General features: G+C 43.2%; 1 protein-coding gene across 1 annotated transcript in view; it reads left to right on the top strand.

Annotated features, from left to right (window-relative positions):
- Positions 1-22,291, top strand: part of LOC137520957 (vitamin D3 hydroxylase-associated protein-like) — a 117,022-nt gene that overhangs the window by 68,656 nt on the left and 26,075 nt on the right. Inside the window, exons 3-6 of the mRNA XM_068239589.1 lie at positions 1,387-1,530; positions 11,273-11,406; positions 15,016-15,222; positions 21,339-21,379. Of these exons, the coding sequence (XP_068095690.1) occupies positions 1,387-1,530; positions 11,273-11,406; positions 15,016-15,222; positions 21,339-21,379 (526 nt within the window). The remainder of the gene's footprint in view (positions 1-1,386; positions 1,531-11,272; positions 11,407-15,015; positions 15,223-21,338; positions 21,380-22,291) is intronic.

Here is a 22,291-nt window from a genome sequence, read left to right on the forward strand (position 1 = left end):
GCTCTCCTGCCTCCCCCCCCTCCTCACTCACTGTCGGACTCCTCACACAGCACAACAAGTTGCGTTTCCCCAGTGATGACCTCATTACCTCACTCGCTCTCTTCTTGCTTCTCCTTCTACTCTGACTGCATTCTGTGGGTGTAAACACACACTACAAAAGAGTCGGCTAAACGCTGGGGAAAGAGGGGGCATCGTCCCCTCAAATAAATACAATGCCACCTCAAGTAGGAGGGGTGGCAGCGCAGAGAAGAGGGAGCGGTGGGCCCAGTGGCAGGGAAGGTGGGGATGTCTCTTTCCCCCCCTTCCCGCACCTGGGGCTCCCCCCTCCAGATAGGAGCAGCGGGCGGCGGCAGACCACTTCCATCCTATTCCTGGCGCGGGAGGAAGTTCTGTGTGCCGCTACTCTAGTGGGGTCACTGACTAGACCAGAGTAGCGACGCACAAATCTTCCTCCCGCATTGGAAATAGGAAGTGTTCTGCTGCTGCTTGCTGTGAGCCGCTCAAAACCTGGAGAAGGGAGGTCCCCCCTTCCCTGCTGCTGTGCCCAGTGATCTCCCTCTTCTCTGCGCTGCCAACCCTCCTGGGGACACCTATACACTAGAGGATACCTATACTGGGGACACGGTAAGTCCTGCCTACATATACTGGGGATAGCTATACGCCTGGCTACATATACTGGGGACAGCTATAGACCTTGCAACATATACTGGGGACCGCTATAGACCTGGCTACATATACTGGGGACACCTATACGCCTGGCTACCTATACTGGGGACACCTATAGACCTGGCTACCTATACTGGGGACACCTATACGCCTGGCTACCTATACTGGGGACACCTATACGCCTGGCTACCTATACTGGGGACACTGGCTGTTTCACATTACGTGCATTTACTGGTGAAAGGCTGTCTCATTACATGCATTTACTGGTGAAAGGCTGTCTCTCATTACATGCATTTACTGGGGAAACGCTGCCTGTCATTATGTGCATTTACTTAATATTTTTTTTTATGTAACTACATTAGCTGGTATAACTACATTACAGTTAGCCCCGCCCACATGACATCATGATCCCTCCCATTTTTTGCCACTACTGTTTCGTAGAAAAATGTGCTCAGACATGATTTCCACTTCACATTTCTGACTGCCCCCTCATATGTGCCTGTCTAGAACCAGCTCTGCAGTACAAACATGCTGTCCCTGTAAACTCTGCACCTGATTTAAATGTTTCACCTTGCCTCATGAGAGAACCAGCCCAGGAGACCTCATCACAAATGTTTCTTCAGGGCCCTATGAGTTTAGAAATTTGGGAATAATGTCAGTAATTGCACATTCTCTGTTTAGCATTCTAATACACAGTACATTGTGTTGTCTTGTGTGCAGGCTCTGGAAGTTACCCGCGAGGTGAACTGCATCGTAGATTATCTTCCAGAATGTGAAGATCTGCTGGCCAGGCTGAAGGATGGGAGCAGCAAGGGGGCCCTGTATGGTGTTCCTGTTAGCCTGAAAGACAACTACAACTACAAGGTGATTAGACTATGTGGAGACTGTTGTAACCTCCTCTGAGGTGTGCTAGTGCTGCTATAATATAACCACACGGGGTGGTTATTTGGCTATTACAGTGTGAAGTATAAATAGCACCATGAGCCAAAACTGTGCATCTTCATTGGGCATGACAGAAATGCACCCTCTATGGTCATTTTGATTTGTTGCTTTTTAGAAAATACAATTTCTTTCCTTGTTAATCTGATAAGTGATAAAGTGAAGTGGAAAAGTATGTCTGATTCTCTCCAGATATGCGGTATGGGATGAGGAAACACTAGCTACTCCTGGACCTTGTACTTTGTCCAGTTTGTCTGTTGTCTGGTCTGTCTTCTGATACTACCAGGTTGTTGAGTAATATGGAAATGTCTCGGAATATAGTGTGTGTAAATATGTGTGGGTGTGTGTATAATATATATATATATTTTTTTTTTTAAATCGGAGCGCTGGGTATGTATTCAATTGAACTTTTATTTATATTTTAAAAAGAATCGAGATAATAATGATCTTACACCTCACAAACCATGCATACGCATACTCACATGCCAGAGTACACTGGTTCCTCAAAGATTTTATATCCCTTAAAAATGTATAAAAAAAAGGTATAAAATTTCGGCATTGCTGTGGCATTTCATGGAAAATCCTATCACCGATTAGCATCCCATTCACTTCTCTATTTCTCTGGGAGGAGATAAGAGACCACCCCTCTTCCATTTAAGCTTTTGTTTATATACAGTGGTGTGAAAAACTATTTGCCCCCTTCCTGATTTCTTATTCTTTTGCATGTTTGTCACACTTAAATGTTTGTGCTCATCAAAAACCGTTAACTATTAGTCAAAGATAACCTAATTGAACACAAAATGCAGTTTCAAATGATGGTTTTTATTATTTAGTGAGAAGAAAAACTCCAAATCTACATGGCCCTGTGTGAAAAAGTGATTGCCCCCCTTGTTAAAAAATAACTTAACTGTGGTTTATCGCACCTGAGTTCAATTTCTGTAGTCACCTCCAGGCCTGATTACGGCCACACCTGTTTCAATCAAAAAATCACTTAAATAGGAGCTATCTGACACAGAGAAGTAGACCAAAAGCACCTCAAAAGCTAGACATCATGCCAAGATCCAAAGAAATTCAGGAACAAATGAGAACAAAAGTAATTGAGATCTATCAGTCTGGTAAAGGTTATAAAGCCATTTCTAAAACTTTGGGACTTCAGCGAACCACATTGAGAGCCATTATCCACAAATGGCAAAAACATGGAACAGTGATGAACCTTCCCAGGAGTGGCCGGCCGACCAAAATTACCCCAAGAGCGCAGAAAAAACTCATCCGAGAGGCCACAAAAGACCCCAGGACAACATCTAAAGAACTGCAAGCCTCACTTGCCTCAATTAAGGTCAGTGTTCACGACTCCACCATAAGAAAGAGACTGGGCAAAAACGGTCTGCATGGCAGATGTCCAAGGCGCAAACCACTTTTAAGCAAAAAGAACATAAAGGCTTGTCTCAATTTTGCTAAAAAAACATCTCAATGATTGCCAAGACTTTTGGGAAAATACCTTGTGGGCCGACGAGACAAAAGTTGAACTTTTTGGAAGGTGCGTGTCCCGTTACATCTGGCGTAGAAGTAACACAGCATTTCAGCAAAAGAACATCATACCAACAGTAAAATATGGTGGTGGTAGTGTGATGGTCTGGCGTTGTTTTGCTGCTTCAGGACCTGGAAGGCTTGCTGTGATAGATGGAACCATGAATTTTACTGTCTACCAAAAAATCCTGAAGGAGAATGTTCGGCCATCTGTTCGTCAACTCAAGCTGAAGCAATCTTGGGTGCTGCAGCAGGACAATGAACCAAAACACACCAGCAAATCCACCTCTGAATGGCTTAAGAAAAACAAAATGAAGACTTTGGAGTGGCCTAGTCAAAGTCCTGACCTGAATCCTATTGAGATGTTGTGGCATGACATTAAAAAGGCAGTTCATGCTAGAAAACCCTCAAATAAAGCTGAATTACAACAATTCTGCAAAGATGAGTGGGCCAAAATTCCTCCAGAGAGCTGTAAAAGACTCGTTGCAAGTTATCGCAAACGCTTGATTGCAGTTATTGCTGCTAAGGGTGGCCCAACCAGTTATTAGGTTCAGGGGGCAATTTCTTTTTCACACAGGGCCATGTAGGTTTTGAGGTTTTTTTTCTCACTAAATAATAAAAAACATCATTTAAAACTGCATTTTGTGTTCAATTATGTTATCTTCGACTAATAGTTAACGATTTTTGATGAGCAGAAACATTTAAGTGTGACAAACATGCAAAAGAATAAGAAATCAGGAAGGGGGCAAATAGTTTTTCACACCACTGTAGCTTGTTGGGACCTCTTACATTACAGTGGAAAAAATAAGTCACTTTACTATTTCTTTCCTAGCAAATCGAGTTACTATCGTTAAGCGAAACACACTCTTAAAGAGACACTGAAGCGAAAAAAAAATTATGATATTATGATTTGTATGTGTAGTACAGCTAAGAAATAAACCATTAAGATCAGATACATCAGTCTAATTGTTTCCAGTACAGGAAGAGTTAAGAAACTCCAGTTGTTATCTCTATGCAAAAAAGCCATTAAGCTCTACGACTTTCAAAGTCATGGAGAGGGCTGTCTTCTAACTTTTATTATCTCAACTGTTATTGAACTATTTACTTTTTCTCTGCCAGAGAAGAGGTCATCAGTTCACAGACTGCTCTGAAAGAATCATTTAGAATGCTGAGTGTTGTGTAATCTGCACATATTATAGAATGATGCAATGTTAGAAAAAACACTATATACCTGAAAATAAAAATATGAGAATATTTTCTTTGCTACTAATCTTCTAGTAATTATTCATAGTACACAACCAATTCATTATATCATTTTTTTTTTTTTTTTTTTGCTTCAGTGTCTCTTTAAGCTGGTAAAATTTTCCTAATGGTTAATTGTGCCTTTCCATGTAAATGGCTGATGGTCAAGATACAGGTAGAAGTTGGCAGGAGACTGGTGCCCATAGACCTAAAGCCTCATCTACACGCGTCCCCGCGCATGCCCACCTCATCCGTGCGTGTGCCGGATTCGATTCCCTGCTCGTCCCCGCCGCATCATTGGCTCGATTGATAAGCCACATTGCCGCCTCATCTACGCGTGTAGATGAGGCTTAAAGCCCAATCTACACGATACGATTCTTTGTACGATTCGATTACGATTCTATTTACGATCCGATTAAATCCGGCATGTCCGATCGGGATTCGATGCAATTCGATTTGCCATTGCAAAAAATGGCAAATCGAATTGAATCGAATCCCGATCGGACATGTTGGATTTAATCGGCTCGTAAATAGAATCGTAACAGAATCGTACAAAGAATCGTATCGTGTAGATGGGGCTTTAAGATTATGGGCAGATTCGACAAAGAGACAAATTTATCTCTTAATCGAATCTGATTAGAGATAAATTTGTCTCTTGTCAATCTGTCCATCCACTACAGGCCGATTCCCATCCGATTTCAGCATGAAATCTTCAGGGAATCGCCTAAACCTGCCAAGAGGGGGTGCTGTATAGCAGGCACTTATTGGCATCATGGTACACTTGTTACACGCATACAACCCAAATGCCAGCAGGTTGCAGTGAGTATGATAACCTAATGCAGCTCCTTTCCAAGTTTCTCCACTAAAGAGCTCTTAAAACTGCCAATTACTTATTAACACTTGTTTGTTACCATCAGCCTATAGACCATAACAGCATGGTTGAAGCTGCTCCATAATGTTTGGACAGCCAGCTCTACAGGTGCCCTTATATCTGATTGACCAAGAGACAGATCTCTCTCTCTGATCGGAGAGAGATCTGTTAGCTGCCCATACACCACAGGCCAATTCCCGATCAATTTCATGCTAAAATCGATCTGGATCAGCCTTGTGACGCTGCCTCCGCCGCCTTGCCAGCCCGATGCTGCAAGACTTCACACGCGCCCATATGTACGCCGGCAACCACGTGGGGTGCATGTATGGACGGAGAGGTAATGTATAGTGCATTGGGCACTGGGGGGAGGGGGGAACATTAGGGGGGACAGCGTTTGGTTTCACTGCTCATCCCGATATCGCTCGCCATTACTGCCATGCACCCGACTGACCACAAAGGCCTGACATCTTACAGCATGTCTGATCGATCTGCTCAGCCCGAAATTGGTCACATTGTCAATTGGGCATCCTCTTGGTCGGCACCTATTTATTTATTTATTTTTTTTCCATCTGATTCAATAATTATTGAATCTGATGGTTGAACGACCGCCAGGTCGCTATATGAATGGGTAACATATGTCTTACTTTGCCCCTCTAATCCCCTTTCAGTGCCTCAGACAGTCAGATCATTAGTAGTATCTGAATCCTATATCTGTTCTGGTCACATCATGTCACTGATGGGAAGGAATGGAATGCAGAGAGCATCAGGCTGATATGTTGACAGATGTGTGAGAAGTGCTGATGCACTCAACTGTGAGGAATTTAGGAGGGAGTGAAGGGAAATTTGGCAGCAGCCATAGCATTTTTTTGTTAATATTGTACAGACTGTTGGCAGTGGGGAAGCTTTTATAAGCAATAAACAACAAGATTTGTTAAAGTGTGACTGAAGATATCTTAAAATTACTCAAGTCTCGCCGTATGTGTGTCTGAGAAAACTTACAAAATCTTTCTCCATGCAGCTGGTTCCTGTAATCTCTCAAAAGGAAGGTCTGAGGGCTTTAAAAATAAATAATCCTAATTATATCTTAGAAGATTGCAGGCATTGGGCTTGATTCACAAAGCGGTGCTAACCTAGTTAGCACGCCTAAAGATGTTTGGGCCGGGCGCGATAAGCATTGCACTAAGTAGGTTAGCAACGCTTTGAGGGAAAAACTTGTGCGCAAAGTTTTGCGCGCAAAGTCCGGTGCGCGCGAAACGTTGCATAGGGTTTAATGTAAACTTTGCGCGCGCAAAACTTTACGTGCAAAACTTTGCGCGCAAATTTATTTTATCACGCCTAAACTAATGGGCTTTTCACCCACCAGCGTGCTAACAGTTAGCACGGCTTTGTGAATCAAGCCCATTGTCTGTTTTTGTTGGTTTTTTTCTTTTATTTCTCTATCTTTTTTTTTTTTTTTTTAATAATATTTCTTTAGTCCTATCAACCTACAGCAATATTGGTTCAAGGTTTCAAGACCTATGGTCTAATGGTTTATTATGGATGTCATTAGCCTCTTGATTGATAACATGTTTGCAACTCCATCTATATGTTTAGTTTGTATTGTTGACAAGTTATTTTGATACCTATACAAGACATGCTCATATGTCAAATGTTAAAAATGTTTTAAACTTGAACATTTTCAATCAAAATTGAGTTGCAAAAAAATAAATAAAATCCATTTACCTGGGGCTTCTTCCAGCCCCCTGCATCCGTCCTGTGCCCTCGCTGCAGCTCCAGTGGCTCACGGTTCCCTCTGGTGGAGAAGCCGACCTCGCCGGCTTCTTCTGAGATTCAGCATGCGGCTCACTGGTCCTGCTAAAGTCATCTGGACTGTACAGCGTAGGCGCAGAGCTACTGCGCCTGCACAGTGCAGTCGGGATGATGTCAGTGCTACTCAGAGCTGCTCACGCAGGCGCAGTGGACATCCTGCGCCAGAAAGGACCTCTGGCTATGGGTGATGAGCGGAGCTGCGGTGAGGGCACAGAACGGCTGATGGGGGCTGGAGGAAGCCCCAGATAAGTGGATTTTTTTTATTTTTAAAGTGCCTGGATGTATCCTATAAATGACTACTGTAGTGAGAGGTATATGGATGCCACCATATTTTTTTTTCTCTTAAACCATACCAGTTGCCTGGCAGCTCTGCTACTCTATTTGGCTGCAGTCATGTCTGAATTAGACCATAAACAAGCATGCAGCTAATCTTGTCAGATCTGACAATGTCAAACATCTGATCTGCAGCATGCTTGTTCAAAGTCTATGGATAACAGTATTAGAGGCAGAGGATCAGCAGAGAAGTCAGGCAACTAGTTTTCCTTAAAAGGAAGTAAATATGGCAGCCTTCCTATACCTTTCACTACATTTGACCTTTAACTCTTCATACAAACTCTGAGCGATTGTCACTGCAGTAGACTCTGCCCCAGATCCCATTTAAAAGACTGCCCTAATCTGCCCACACTATGTAATTGCCCTCCACCTTCCACTTTATCACTCCACTCTCATGCTGCTCGCCATCTCTGCCACGCTACTCAGAAGGTTGGAATGAAGACAAGAAGGGAAAAGGTAGACAGAGAATGGCATCAAATTGTTTACGGTTCAGGGAAGTCCTTGCCAGGGCTATTTCTATCAATTCTGGTCCCATAAAATACACATAAATGCACACCTGCATACACCGATATATGCTGTACCATATAGATGCTTATTTACTGAGGTGGGGTATGGCACATTGCAATCCCTCTTCTTAGTGCTGCCTCAATCTCCTAACTACTAGGTGATTGTGTATGGAATGTGAGCTGTCGCACCCTTTGAGCTGTGACCGGCTGCTGCAGCAGCTGTGCAACCTAGTAACCAAGCACATGTTGAGGATAAGCATTCCACTGCACCGATCTCAAGATAACAGTCCAATATTTATTAAGGCAATTGTGGACAAATGTGCAATATAGCTGTATTGCCTGTTTGTCCACAATCGCCTTAATAAAAATTGAGCTTTTAACTTTTTATCTTGAGATTCGTGCAGCGGGTTTCTTATCCTCAAAAAAAATAAAATTATATATATATATATATACACAGGGCTGTGGAGTCGGGCAATTTTGGGTGCCTGGAGTCGGAGTCGGGAAAAAATGCACCGACTCCGACTCCTAATGAATTTGTAACTGTAATTAAAATAGAAAATATGATAAAATGTTCTATTTCTCAGATAATAGTCATTAAAAATAATGTATATATACAGTATATATACAGTAATAGCTGTGCTTAGTCCACAAAAATGAAATAAACCAATCAAAATTAGTTACTTGTGCTGCTTCAATAAAGCAGTCCCCGTATTTTTAAGGTCAGATATACATATCTGATTGTGACTGTATATATGATGTGTACACAGGAATCTCTTATATATACTAAATAACATCTATGCTGTAAGAATAAAGCCTGATGTGTAGCTGTGTCACTAATAGAGATGGTCAACGAGATGGAAATAATTCTGCATTGATGCTGATTTATGCAAATGTATGCACTCCCTTTTCTGATGAAATCAAATAATTTGATATGTTGTTAAAATTTGGTTTGGTGACTACAAATTAAAGGGTACCTGAGACAGATAAAAAGTAAAGTTTTATACATACCTGGGGCTTCCTCCAGCCCTCTTCAGGCTAATCAGTCCCTCGCTGTCCTTCACCACCCGGATCTTCTGCTATGAGTCCTGGTAATTCAGCCAGTCAGCGCTGTCCGGCCGCATGCCGCTCCCACAGCCAGGAACATTCTGCACCTGCGCAATAGTGCTGCACAGGTGTAGTATGCTCCTGGCGGCGGAGTGTGTGCATGCGCACTACGCCTGACTGGCTCAAGTACCTGGACTCATAGCAGAAGATCCAGGTGGCGGAGGAGGACAACGAGGGACTGATTATCCTGAAGGCGGCTGGAGGAAGCCCCAGGTATGTATAAAACTTTAATTTCATCTGTCTCAGGTTTACTTTGTTACACAGTAGTACTATACTCTACATATGCACTCCCCACAGAGCTGCAGGGAATCCACTGAGAATGCTGTGCACATTGAACACAGAGGTGTTGTCTGTTTACAATCTCCTCATTCCCCTGCAGAGTACCTGCACATCATTCTTACATGTACCCACACTTACATTGCCTAGGGCCTGATAGATGTTCTTTGTTCCGGTTTGTACCTTTTACAAGTACTCTTACCAAGGACTAGTTTTAGTCTAAAGGGAATAAATATAGTAGTCTACATATCCTTCTCACTTCAGTTGTCTTGTAAAATTCCTAAGCGTTGGCAGTTAAGAGACGAATTTCATGTTACATACTTTTAATCAACAAAATTGTAATATGCAAATTAGAGGAGTCGGAGTCGTGGAGTCGGAGTCGGTGGAATCCTAAACTGAGGAGTCGGAGTCGGTGGATTTTTGGACCGACTCCACAGCCCTGTATATACATACACACAACAGGAGCCTGGAATAAGCAAGGCTTTATGCCCATGTACGGAAAAAGTGGAAGTGCGTAAACACCCCACAAAAACGTGCATAAGCAGCCACGGGCCCTACAGCAAGCTGGCCCCCACCTTGCAGCCGGCGTCATAAAAATTCAGCTGTGCATATGGGCAGTACAGACCTAAGCACCTTACTCCGCCCGGGATTTCCCACGTCGCGGGTTTTTCAGGTACTCCTGGAGCGCCACTTTTTAGGGGCAGTACGCCTAAGCAAAGCCCTCAGCCTTCCAGCTTCGACCGTGGTAGATCCATCTAGTCAGAATCTAGGGAACGTAAGAACAGTGCACGCCCGTACTAGAGGATTTGGGCGTGTCCCTCACCTTCCTCACTCGTTCGAGGTGCCCCCCCACTTTAGGGGTTGTCGGAGCTTAGTTCAGGCCCGGCCTGCCCTGAAACTGATAAAGAACAGATACTACACTTGATCTTAGCCAAAAGGCCTCAACCTGGCTTACTGGTGTTCTTTCTCCCGATCACAGCAGGTGTAGTGGTTGCAGCGACCTGTTTCTTTGGATGTAGCAACCAAGCAGCTCGGTGTGACCCAAAACCACTAGGAAAGTATAGGTGACTAAAAAAAAGAACTAAAAGCCCTCCTACTAAAAAAAGCAATGCTTAATATAGTCTCCCTTCTTAAACCAGAAGGTACTTGCTATAATTCAGATTTAAGTGTGTAACTGAGGTTACCCACAATGCACCGTTACTGAATATGCAAATTATCTCTTTATGCCCCAGAAGCCAGGCTTACATCCAGAACCGCTGGTGTATAGCCAGCTGATAGTGTTACATTTTTCAGAGCCACACCAACCTCACATGTAGACACCTTGTGCACAGCTTCATGGAGTTGAACAGGAAAAATGTGGACATACGTGCAAAGGGTGCGTTTTTTTTTGTTTTGTTCCCCCCCCCCCCCCCTCTTTTTCCAGAGATTATTGAAAGATTTTATAAATCTGGGCTTATTTCAAGTCTGGGGTGTTCTAAAAATGATTAGAATACACGACATGGCCATGTGAGATTGTTGTATGTAATAGATACTTGTTTGCAGTGCCCAGACCGGATCCCAGCTGACTGAAAAGGGCACTCTGCTATGCAAACTGTTTCCCCCAGGGCTGTGGAGTCTGTACAAAAAGCGTCCAACTCAGACTCCTCAGTTTATGAAACCTCTGACTCCAGGTACCCAAAAATTGCTCAGACGCCTACTCCACAGCCCTTGCATGGCTGTGGAGTTGGTAGAAAAATCATCCGACTCCTCAGTTTATTAAACCTCCGACTCCAGGTACCCAAAAATTGCTCCAACTCTGACTCCACAGCCCTGGTTTTCCACCTCCTCAATTTGACCCTGTACTTGTTCAGACTATCAGTGTGTAGCCTGTGTGTCACCTCTGGTTCCTTTAGAAAATGGAGCTGCTTGTATTGCAGGGGATTTTCACCATTTTTATTGTTGTCTTGCTTTCTCATTATCATCTCATAAATATATATATTTTTTCCTTTTGCTGTTACAGGGACATGACAGCACACTGGGGCTTCTAAAGCACTTCAACCAGCCGGCCACAAAAGACTGCATTCTTGTGCAGGTGCTGAAGAAACAAGGGGCTATCCCCTTTGTGAAGACCAACGTACCACAGTCCATGCTAAAGTAAGGATTGTACCCATCTATCCCAGAGAAGTATCTGGGCTTCCATCAAAGCATGACAGAAATCAGAATGGGGTTCAGCTGGCTGACAATACAATTCCTACAAGTGGTTCTAAAGTCAAAATGTAACTTTAACTTATTGATCTTCTTTTGGTGAAGAGTAGGAGGTGTCTGGAGGAGATGTAGTGGCTGGATAGTGTACTGGTTAAAGGAAACCAGAGATGATGATGATTTTATATATACCTGGGGCATCCTCAAGCCCCATAAGCACTGATTGCTCCCATGGCTGCCGTCCTCGGTTATTTCCAGCTTCTGTACCTGGGCCCATAACTTGGGCCAGTCCGACGCAAGTGAAGTGTGCTCTCTATGTATCTCTTCGGCAGCCACTGGAGAGATACGTAGAGAGTGAACTTCTCTTGCATCAGACTGGCTGAAGTTACGGGACCCGGTACCGAAGCTGGAGAAGACTGAGGACGGTGGCATGGGAGCGATCCGTGGTTATGGGGCTGGAGGAAGCCCCAGGTATGTATAACATTTTTATCTTTTATCTCTGGTACACTTTTTAAGGGCTCTTCCTCTAACACAGGAGAACTGGGTTAGAATCTCAGCTCTTTCAGTTCAGTAAGCCAACACCTATTCAGTAGGAGGCCTTGGGCAAGACTCCCATTGTTACTGCCTATAGAGCACGTCCTAGTGGCTGCAGCTCTGGTGCTTTGAGTTCGCCAGGAGGAAAGCACTATATAAATGTTCTGTGTTTAGTCTGAGTAGATGTCTTAAAAGTGTTAGTAAAGATCTCATACCATGGACCTTTTAAATAGATAGGGAAACAGCCAAACTCATGTAGTTGATTCTCGCCTGAACCTTGTGTGAGGTGACCCTGACTCTCCCTGACACATCCATTGAGCGATCTGGGCATTGTTCTACTGTTCTTCCATACACCACGCCATCGTCCCTCTGCACCCTTCCAACATGACAACAGGACATGTTAATAGACCCTAGGATAGCAATGCGGGTCCGCCGGATGCTGCCTGTTTGTGATTGGCTGGACGATCTGCCACTGGATTGGTTCTTCTTTGTACATGTGAGTATCTAAACATTGTAGTGTGAGTTGTTATACTGCATGGCTTGAAAAAGGACATGTTTGGCCAAAACAGCGGATACAGGAAGCATCATGCTTTTAATTATGTAATAAAGAGCTCATTTATACTACTGATGTTGCGGACTTGATAATGGCCTGCTAATCCGTACAGGTGACAGTAATTGCGCACATATACGCATCTTAAGATAAACAAAAATAATGTTTAAATAAAGAGGTTGTCAGAAGGGGTAAGAAACATGAGAAAATACTACACTTTGAACCGTACTGAAGAAATATCTGATCAAGGTGAAAGGAAATCTTGTCATTGATGTGGCATTTCTTTGTAGTTGGTGTTTGACAAATTGCTGATAACCTCTGCACAGTGATAAGGAGATCAGATTTAAGCATCATAACCATGCTCACAAAACTTAGTTGCCCTTAAAGGGAACCTTAACTGATAGGGATATGGATGTTTCCTTTCAAAGAGACTCCCATAAAAATCATGTTTTAGATTAAAAATCTCTTTAACATGATTGCCCTAACTAAAACGCTGCATCCCCGCGGCTGAACTCTAACTAAATCCCCCCTAACTCACCCCGCAAAACGCACAACTTTCTTGGTTGTGGATTTTGCTGACCCGGGAGGCAGAGCTTTTAGCTGCAGCTCTGCCTCCATGCGTGTCAATCCACGCGTATCTCCACCTCTCCCAGTGAAAGAAGACTGGGAGAAGTGGCGATCCTCACTGATAGATGCGTGTAGAAGCAGAACTGCAGCTGAAAGCTCTGCCTCTCACGGAAGCGCTCCACGCAATGTGCCCCGGGGAGTTTGGGGGGATTTAGAGTTCAGCCGCGGGGGTGGCAGCGTTTTAGTTAGTGCTATCATGTTAGAGATTTTTAATATAAAAACATGTTTTTTATGAGACTTCAGAGTCTCTTTAAATATACCAGTTGCCTGGCAGTCCTGCTGATCTCTTTGGCTGGAGTAGTGGATAAAACACACACCTGAAACAAGCATGCAGCTAATCCAGTCTGACTTCAGTCAGTGAACCTGATCTGCATGCTTGTTGAGGGGCTGTGGTTTAAAAGTATTTAGAGACACAAGATCAGCTGGAGAATCAGGCAACTGGTATTATTTTAAAAGCAAAAATCCATATCCTTCTCAGTTTAGGTTCCCTTTAAGGCCCCTACACACTTGATTGATGTCTTCTGGCTGGGCCAAAGCTATATAGCTGATAATGCATTCTGTAGAGGGGGGGGGGGGGGAGTAGCCGGTGGAGCAGTGACATCATGCATTCCGCTCTGGGGCAACTGTACACTTACCAGACTTAATGGCTAAGGCTGTCATTATTGGTTGTCTTTAAAGGGACCCTGAGCACTCATTAAAAATGAAACTGTGACTTACCTGGGGCTTCCTCCAGCCCACCTTAAGCCACAAGGTCCCCCGTCGTCCTCCTGGTTCCTGTGCCGGCTGGCGTCTCTGTTATGGTACAACCTCGGCCTGAAGTCGTCGGGCCTGCTTCCCGCTCTGCTGATCCGCGTCATCACGCCGACCGGCTACGTGTCAGGGATTAGCATGGGATTAGTCAAGGAGACCTAATTATTCTTAAAGGGTGTATGGTTTGTTTTTCTGCTAATTGTATGTAAATTCATCTTGGAAATGGACTGTATTTGATTGGTCCAATTCCAAGCTGCTTACATTTTCTTTAAGTTAACCTTTTTATTATTATTATTATTATTATTTTTTATTATTTACAATTCATTTCATTATCCACCCCATACTCCAGACATGAGTATATCCTACACAATAGGATCTTTATTAGAAGACATGTTAAAGAGAATCTGTATTGTTAAAATCGCTCAAAAGTAAACATACCAGTGCGTTAGGGGACATCTCCTATTACCCTCTGTCACAATTTCGCCGCTCCTCGCCGCATTAAAAGTGGTTAAAAACAGTTTTTAAAAGTTTGTTTGTAAACAAACAAAATGGCCACCAAAACAGGATGTAGGTTGATGTACAGTATGTCCACACATAGAAAATACATCCATACACAAGAAGGCTGTATACAGCGTTCCTTTTGAATCTCAAGAGATCATTTGTGGGTTTCTTTCCCCCATGCACTGAAGTTTCAGGCTGCTCTTTTCTTCCTGCAAACAGCTTTGCCCTTGTTTGTAATTCCTCAGTATGTGAAAGCCCAGCCAGCTCAGAGGACGATTTATCCAGCTTGTAAAAGATGAGAGAGAAGAGAGAAGCTGCTCTAATCCTAAATAACACACAGGCAGTGTGCATAAAGGGGAGTTCATAGCAGAACCACAACACTGAAGAACTTGGCAGCCTTCCAGACACAGGCTGACAAGTCTGACAGGGGAAAGATACATTGATTTATTACAGAGACTGTGTTAGTAGAAAGTGCTGCAGTTAGCCAGAACACATTAGAATAGCTTTTGGAACATGTAGGATGATAAAAAACAGGATGCAATTTTTGTTACGGAGTCTCTTTAAGTGACCTGTAACTGGGTGTGTGTTTTTCTCCACAGCTATGACTGCAGCAACCCCATGTTTGGACAGACGCTGAACCCCCTCAACCACAAGAAGACCCCTGGGGGTTCCTCAGGAGGGGAAGGTGCTCTCATTGCAGGAAAAGGCTCCATATTGGGATTTGGGTCCGATATTGGAGGCAGTATCCGGTTTCCCAGTGCTTTTTGTGGGCTCTGTGGATTTAAACCCACCTGCAACAGATTCAGGTATGCTTTGGAAGGGGGCAGAGTCATGCCACTAAGTCATGTTTAGGCTATTTAACACTCTTTTTCACAGTTTATACTAGGTGGCGCATTAAAGACCGACTACACAGACTTTAATAGAGCCGGGGAGAACACACACAGCTGGGATCGAGTAAGAGGCACATGGGCATCGCCTGGCGTCTGCCTGTATACTTGCGCCTGTGACAGGCATCCAAGCCGGTCCTTCATGCACCACTCTGTACATCGCACACAGGGCTATATCCAAGCAGGGGGTGGAACACTTCTCTTGCATCTTCTCTCACATTTCCAGAAATGTCATATTCATTACCTTATTGCATCACTAACAGTTTCCTTTATTGTAATTCTATTGCAAATTGCATGGAATTGAGCCATCAATATTGGCAGGTCCTGCATTTGTTAGCTTCTTGTATAAGGGCTGGTGCACACCATGAACGCTTATGAGCATTTTTCAAATCGCCAGCGCTTTGAAAAGTGCTTGGTTAATGTTACCCTATGGGGGTCTTCCCACAGCAGCATTGTAAATTTTTTTTTTTTTATTTCAAAATCGCAAACGTGATGCATTCTTTAGGGGGAGTGATTCAGCTGAATAGCTTAGCAAAAATGCTTATTCATTCAAAAATCTTTTTAAAAATCGCTATTTGCTATTAGGATTTTGGTGTGCACTAGCCCTTAGACGCCTGCAACTAGCAACAAAGTTGGAAACTGAGAGAAAACGCGGAAAAGCCGCCGCGGGTGCTCAGAGCAGGGCGGCTGATTACGCGTCCAATACGGCGGATTCCGCATCTGACGCGGCGGTTTGCACGCATAGGCCGACATCTGTCAGCATGGCTGAACGTGGAGAAACCGCCGCATGCTCGGATAGCGGTGCGGCTTGTTCCGAGCCCTGCACAGCGGATACATTGCAACACATGTCTGGTGTGGCTGGGACTGATAGTCCACACAGATTCAGAAGGACGCGCGCGCGCGTGGAGAGGCAGAACTTTTATGACAGCCTGAAGGGTGTCAGCTGACCAAGCCGGTCAGCTGACAATTCAACCATTTCTGATTGGTCCAGCACTTAGGGGAGGCGCTGGAGAGCGCTATAGTATATATACTGGGTGCTGGTCACTTCTCTGGTGTCTGCCGTTGCGATCACTACGTGGAAGCACTCAGACCTTATTGTCAGAATCTGTGTTATCTCTGTTATACTTCAGACTAGTTCCAGGGTGTTGATGATTACGGAGCTCACACCCAAGACTAGGAATACTGTGTATTTTTTGTGTTATACTTCAGACTAGTTCCAGGGTGTTGATGACTACGGAGCTCACACCCAAGACTAGGAATTAGCTTTACCATCCTGTTATACTTCTGACTAGTTCCGGGGTGTTGATGATCTTGGCGCTCACACCTATAGACTAGACGTTGTTGATTATTTGTTATGACCTTCTGCTTTCCTGACTTCTCTTCTGATTTCTGATTTGGTACCACGCTATATCTGATACTCCGTTGCCAAACCTTGCCTGCCTTAGGACTCTGATTCTGTCTCTTTCCTCTGTATCTCATCCGTCTGTCTGTTGCCGACCTGGCTTGTCCGTCCTCGAGAACTATCTCCTCTGTTTAGAGATAGTTCACAGATCTGTCAGTGACACTACACCATTGGTGTCACTCACACTCTGGTCCTTCCCACTCTCAGCCTGACTCCTCCCCTTGGGGAGCCTCAGGCCATTGGAAGGAGCTTGTTCTTGGGCAGTATCTCTTACTGCCTTGCACCCTCGATACGGGTGCTCTCCTCAAAGTATTACTGTTGGACCAAACACTCATCTTACTCAGGTGTCCAGAGGTTAGAGATATATCTGATTATCGGTGATACTGCAGATCATCAATAATCGGGTATATATCTGTATTCTCGGTGATACTGCAGATCACCGATAATCAGATCCTCTCTGTGGTACACCGATCGTTACAGAAACTACTTGGGAAAATGAGCATCTCATTCATCATCTCATAGGTTCTTTTGTCAGGATTCCGCATGAGACCACATACCAATAGCATGCAGATAGGTTAATTGGTCCTCCATAAATGTGGCCTTAAAGCGGTATAAAACCCTGACATATTATTCAACAAAAACATGTTTTTCTACTTTTTATATGCCATACAGTTATCATATTTGCTTTTGTGCATAAGTATTATTCATTTAGAAATTACAAGTTCCCAAAATACAGTTTTGTTTTGTTTTTTTGCTCTGAGAGCTGCCTTTGCATTTTATTCAGAACTGTTTTATTAATCTTGCATTTTGGGCAGAAATGCTTTCTAAGTGTCTGACTGTGTTCAGGAGTGTCTGCACTTTCAGAGAAGTATTTACTCAATTGTATCAAGTGAGGAATGTAAACACAAGATAACATTATCTCCAGTTCGGATGCGTCCAGCTTTCTCTGTAGGGAACTTGTAAGTCCTGTGTTTAACTAATTGAATGCTGTTCTAGTAAAAAAAAATGGTGGTAGTATATAATATGCTGTAAATAATCTTTTGGAGCAAAGAAGATATGCTGGGTTTCATTCCACTTTAAGGTGGCCACACACTATACATTTTTTTTTTTTTTATTTTGATGCGAGCATTCCAATCCAATTTTCTGATAGAATCTTCACATTACATCTTTTCATTGTAAACATGTAGACACCCAATCTTTCATAATTCCATCCTTTGTTGTTTATACAAGGAATAATAAAGTTTGGTATGTACTAAATAGTTACATACAATTTTGGGGGGTTGAATACAATTTCACAACCCATCACACACCATACAATTCTTGAAAAAAAATGGTCTTAATTTTCCAACATGTACAATTTAAAAAAAATTGGGAAATTCGATCAGATTTCTTGATAAGAAAAAAGATTTTCATTTTTTGGGACAATGATCGGATTTATCGAATTGGTGTAAAATTGGATCTTTTAATTGTATGGTGTATGTGGCCACCTTTAGGCTTGGTTCACAGTGGCCAGTTGCATAAAGCAACCATTATAAGGGTGAACTGCAATGGAGACTGGGCATAGCCTAATACAAAGCCTGCATGCAGCGAGTTAGTACTGTACAACGCGATCATTTACAACGTATTACTGTGAACAGCCCCATAGAATTGTATGGGCAGTGAGTTGACATGCAAAATTATTCTGCACCGCAACTAACCACTATGAACATGGCCTTAGACTACAATAGGAATTCATTAAGTGGAACAACTTTAATGATATTAATATGGAGTTCACTGCAAATTTTGGCGATGTGAGAGTAGAATTCCTTGATCTCATGATAGAGGTGGGCGATGATGGTCTCACCACCAGGGGATATAGGAAAGCCACCACCACCAATAGTCTCCTACATTTTGATAGCTACCACCCCAGGCATGTAAAGGATGCCATCCCGTACGGGCAATTCCTCAGATTGAAAAGAAACAATTCTAATGTGAAGGAGTTTGAGGTCCAGGCATTGGAACTAACTAGCCGCCCTCTAAAAAGAGGATATCAGAGTAGATCAATTGAACAGGCTCTGGATAGGGCCAGATCCATACCCCGTACCCAATTACTTCAAAGAAAGGATAAAAAGAGAGTTGAGGAAAAGAGGTTCAATTTTATTTTTGATTATAGCCCTATGTCCAGTCAGATTCAACAGGTGATACGCAGCCATTGGCATGTGTTATCCTTGGACGAACACTTACAGTAAAAGAGGTGGTCAGCAGACCACCTAGAGGGAGTTTTAGAAGAGGGAATACTATTAAAAAGATATTGGTCCAGAGTGAGTTCAAACCAATTTATGGTAAATCGAAAAACTGGTTGACGGCGAAAAAATGGGAAGGGAACTTCCCTTGTAGTCATTGTTCGGCATGTAAATTTGTGAGGAGGGGCAAAGTGGTACAGATAGGTGGTATTACATGGCATGTTAGGGAATTTATTAATTGTAGGTCCAGGTATGTGGTGTATTGCGCCTGGTGCCCCTGTGGGAGATTCTACATAGGGGAGACCACTAAGCCACTTAAGGACAGATTCCTGCAGCATAAAAGGTCAATTAAGAGTGGGGTGGGATCACGCCGCATGATTGACCATGTTAATTCTTGCCATGGGGGTAATGCTGATTGCCTAGAAGTAGCTGGCCTTTTAAAAATCACAGATTTATCTAGGGGGGGCTCTAAGGAAGAATTATTATTGAATAGAGAAGCTTCCCTGATATCAATGACTAATGCGCTGGGCAATTTAGGATTTAACGATAGAAACGAAATTTCAGCCTTTTTAAAGTAACTGTATGGGTTTTATCTATTTCGAATTGTATGTGTATGTGTCTTGAGATATTCCCCTTCCTCTTTAAAGGTATATATTCTGGTGCATTCTTGAAGAGGGAGCCTGCCCCCCAGCTGGGTATATAGGTGGGGTGGAAATAGGAAGGGGTAAGCCTTGGTGTCCTGAGGAGGCGTGACTACACGCAAAACAGCTGTTGACACAGGCATTCTGTAACCTGTTGTTCTTATCTACTGTGCTTGAATAAACTACCTCTGCATTGGAGTGCTGGAGTCTGTTATCCTTTATTTCAGACAATAGGAAATTATGACAGTGATTGATTATGCTAGAGAGTAGATTGTGAGTGCCTCTGGGCGTCAGTCAGTGACATGACTATACAGTATACACTATGAAAAGTGCTTTGGAAGATGTCAGTGCTATGTAAGTAATATGCCTCAAGCTGTAAAGCCCTGTGTATTCGGACACAAGGAGACTTGGGTTGCTGGGCCATTGACCAGTTTGCCTTAATGGATTTGCCATCCATGCATGTGAGCGTGGAGGCGATATTTGAGTGCAAGCATTGTGGATGATGTCAGAGCTATGCAATACCACATGTATGACTATGTAAGCCTATTTGGTAGGACCCACCTCCCCTGTGCTCTTCTCCACCACCATTTGGACTCAGTGGTGCGTGTGCTATGTTTATCCCTACATTGCTACATGACTATTTTGTGTACATTGTTTAATGGGGAACTGAAGTAAGAGGTATACGGAGGCTGCCATATTTATTTCCTTTTAATCAATACCAGTTGCCTGGCAGCCCTGCTTATCTATTTCTCTGCAGTAGTATCTGAATAACACCAGAAACAAGCATGCAGCTAGTCTTGTCATATCTGACTTTAAAGTCTGAAACACCTGATCTGCTGCATGCTTGTTCAGGGGCTATGGCTAATAGTATTAGAGGCAGAAGATCAGCAGGGCTGCCAGGCAACTGGTATTGCTTAAAAGGAAATAAACATGGCAGCCTCCATATACCTCTCTCTTCAGTTGTCCTTTAATGCTTAATGCTGTCTTCCCTAACTATTGTACAGTGCTGCGTAATATGTTAGTGTTCTATAAATAAAGCTTTTAATAATATGGACACATTGGAGTGTAAGCTCCTTTGCAGAGAAAACTGGTAAATACACACTATCTGTCACAATGTGGCGTGGCACGTGCCTGCACTCTGGATGCATGATATTGACTATACAAGAATACATAATATTGACTTAAAGAGACACTGAAGCGAAAAAAAAATGAACAGGAAGAGTTAAGAAACTCCAGTTGTTATCTCTATGCAAAAAAGCCATTAATCTCTGCGACTTTCAAAGTGGTGGAGAGGGCTGTTATCTGACTTTTATTATCTCAACTGTCAGTGAACTGTTTTCTTTTTCTCTGCTAGAGGAGAGGTCATTACTTCACAGACTGCTCTGAAAGAATCATTTTGAATGCTGAGTGTTGTGTAATCTGCACATATTATAGAATAATGCAATGTTAGAAAAAACACTATATACCTGAAAATAAAAATATGAGAATATTTTCTTTGCTGCCTATCTTCTAGTAATTATTCATAGTACACAACCAATTCATTATATTATATATTTTTTTTCGCTTCAGTGTCTCTTTAATAAGAGTACATAATAATGTTATAATACGGTAGTAATGGCATAACCGTGATGAAGGTGTTGGAGTATATAAGATTCCTGGGACAGAGACTACTGTGAATAGTTTCATGTTCTCTGTACTGTGCTGTGGAATGTTCATAAATGTATGATAATAAGCGGGAGAAGGGTGACTCTGACTGTCTTTGTTTTACAGCAAGATTGGTATCTCGTCAAGCAGTCCGGGACAGAGAGCAGGTAAAAGCTTCCAGCAATGACAAACCTATGAATCACAAGCCAATATTGTTACCAGCAGCTGACTGCAGCTTTATGGGTTAGGCGCCTTGCTTATTCCAGGAGTGAAATAAAGCATTTCACGACTACATAGAATGCAGACGTGCAAAATGAATGCTATGCTAGGTTTATGTAAAGTGAAGGCATATGGGTAATAAAAGTAGAGTGTACATAAATGCATGTAACCACCTAAGTAGAGACAGTGCCTCACAGAGCCACGGGCCCCAGTGCCCCCTTCCCAACACTTTATTATAATTGAATGTTTCCCAAGAACAGACACTGTGTGAGAGAAGTGTAAGCAGAGGAAAGGGAATAGTGATTATTGATATAAAGGTGATCATTGCCACTACATCACCAACAAATGGCTAATACAGGGCCTGGAGGTGGGCCCCATGTGGGCGTCTAAGGTCTGGTGTGACGGTGACCGCACCCTCTACATCCCCTATGGCTACACCACTGCTGCAGTAGTCTTTATCCACTTTGAAGATTGACTTCAGCGATCATTTGCCTAGATTGGAGAATGCTCGATAACTTAAGCGATCCAGAAAACCTGGACTGGGTTCCGCTGAGTCGGAACGGAAACAGATTTGGCCCGCCGCAAAGGGAGTTAATTCACCCCTGACAGCTGTGCTCCAACACTCCGGTACTTCCTCATCCAGTGAATGAGGAAGTAACAGAGTTATAGAGTTAAGCGCTGACGCCAGGGATGAGTTAACCCCCTCTGCCGTGCGGCGCATCTGTTTCTGTGCCAACTTGGTGAAACTGCATTTTGCATGCCAAAAACTCATCTCTACTATAAAGTGACAAAAGTATGGGACAGATCAGAATATAGTGTGGATTGCTAAATGGTCCATGAAATAGACTTTAGGGGCCCAT

The sequence above is a fragment of the Hyperolius riggenbachi genome, chromosome 6 (genome assembly GCF_040937935.1).
Source record: "Hyperolius riggenbachi isolate aHypRig1 chromosome 6, aHypRig1.pri, whole genome shotgun sequence".
NCBI classification, from domain to species: domain Eukaryota; kingdom Metazoa; phylum Chordata; class Amphibia; order Anura; family Hyperoliidae; genus Hyperolius; species Hyperolius riggenbachi.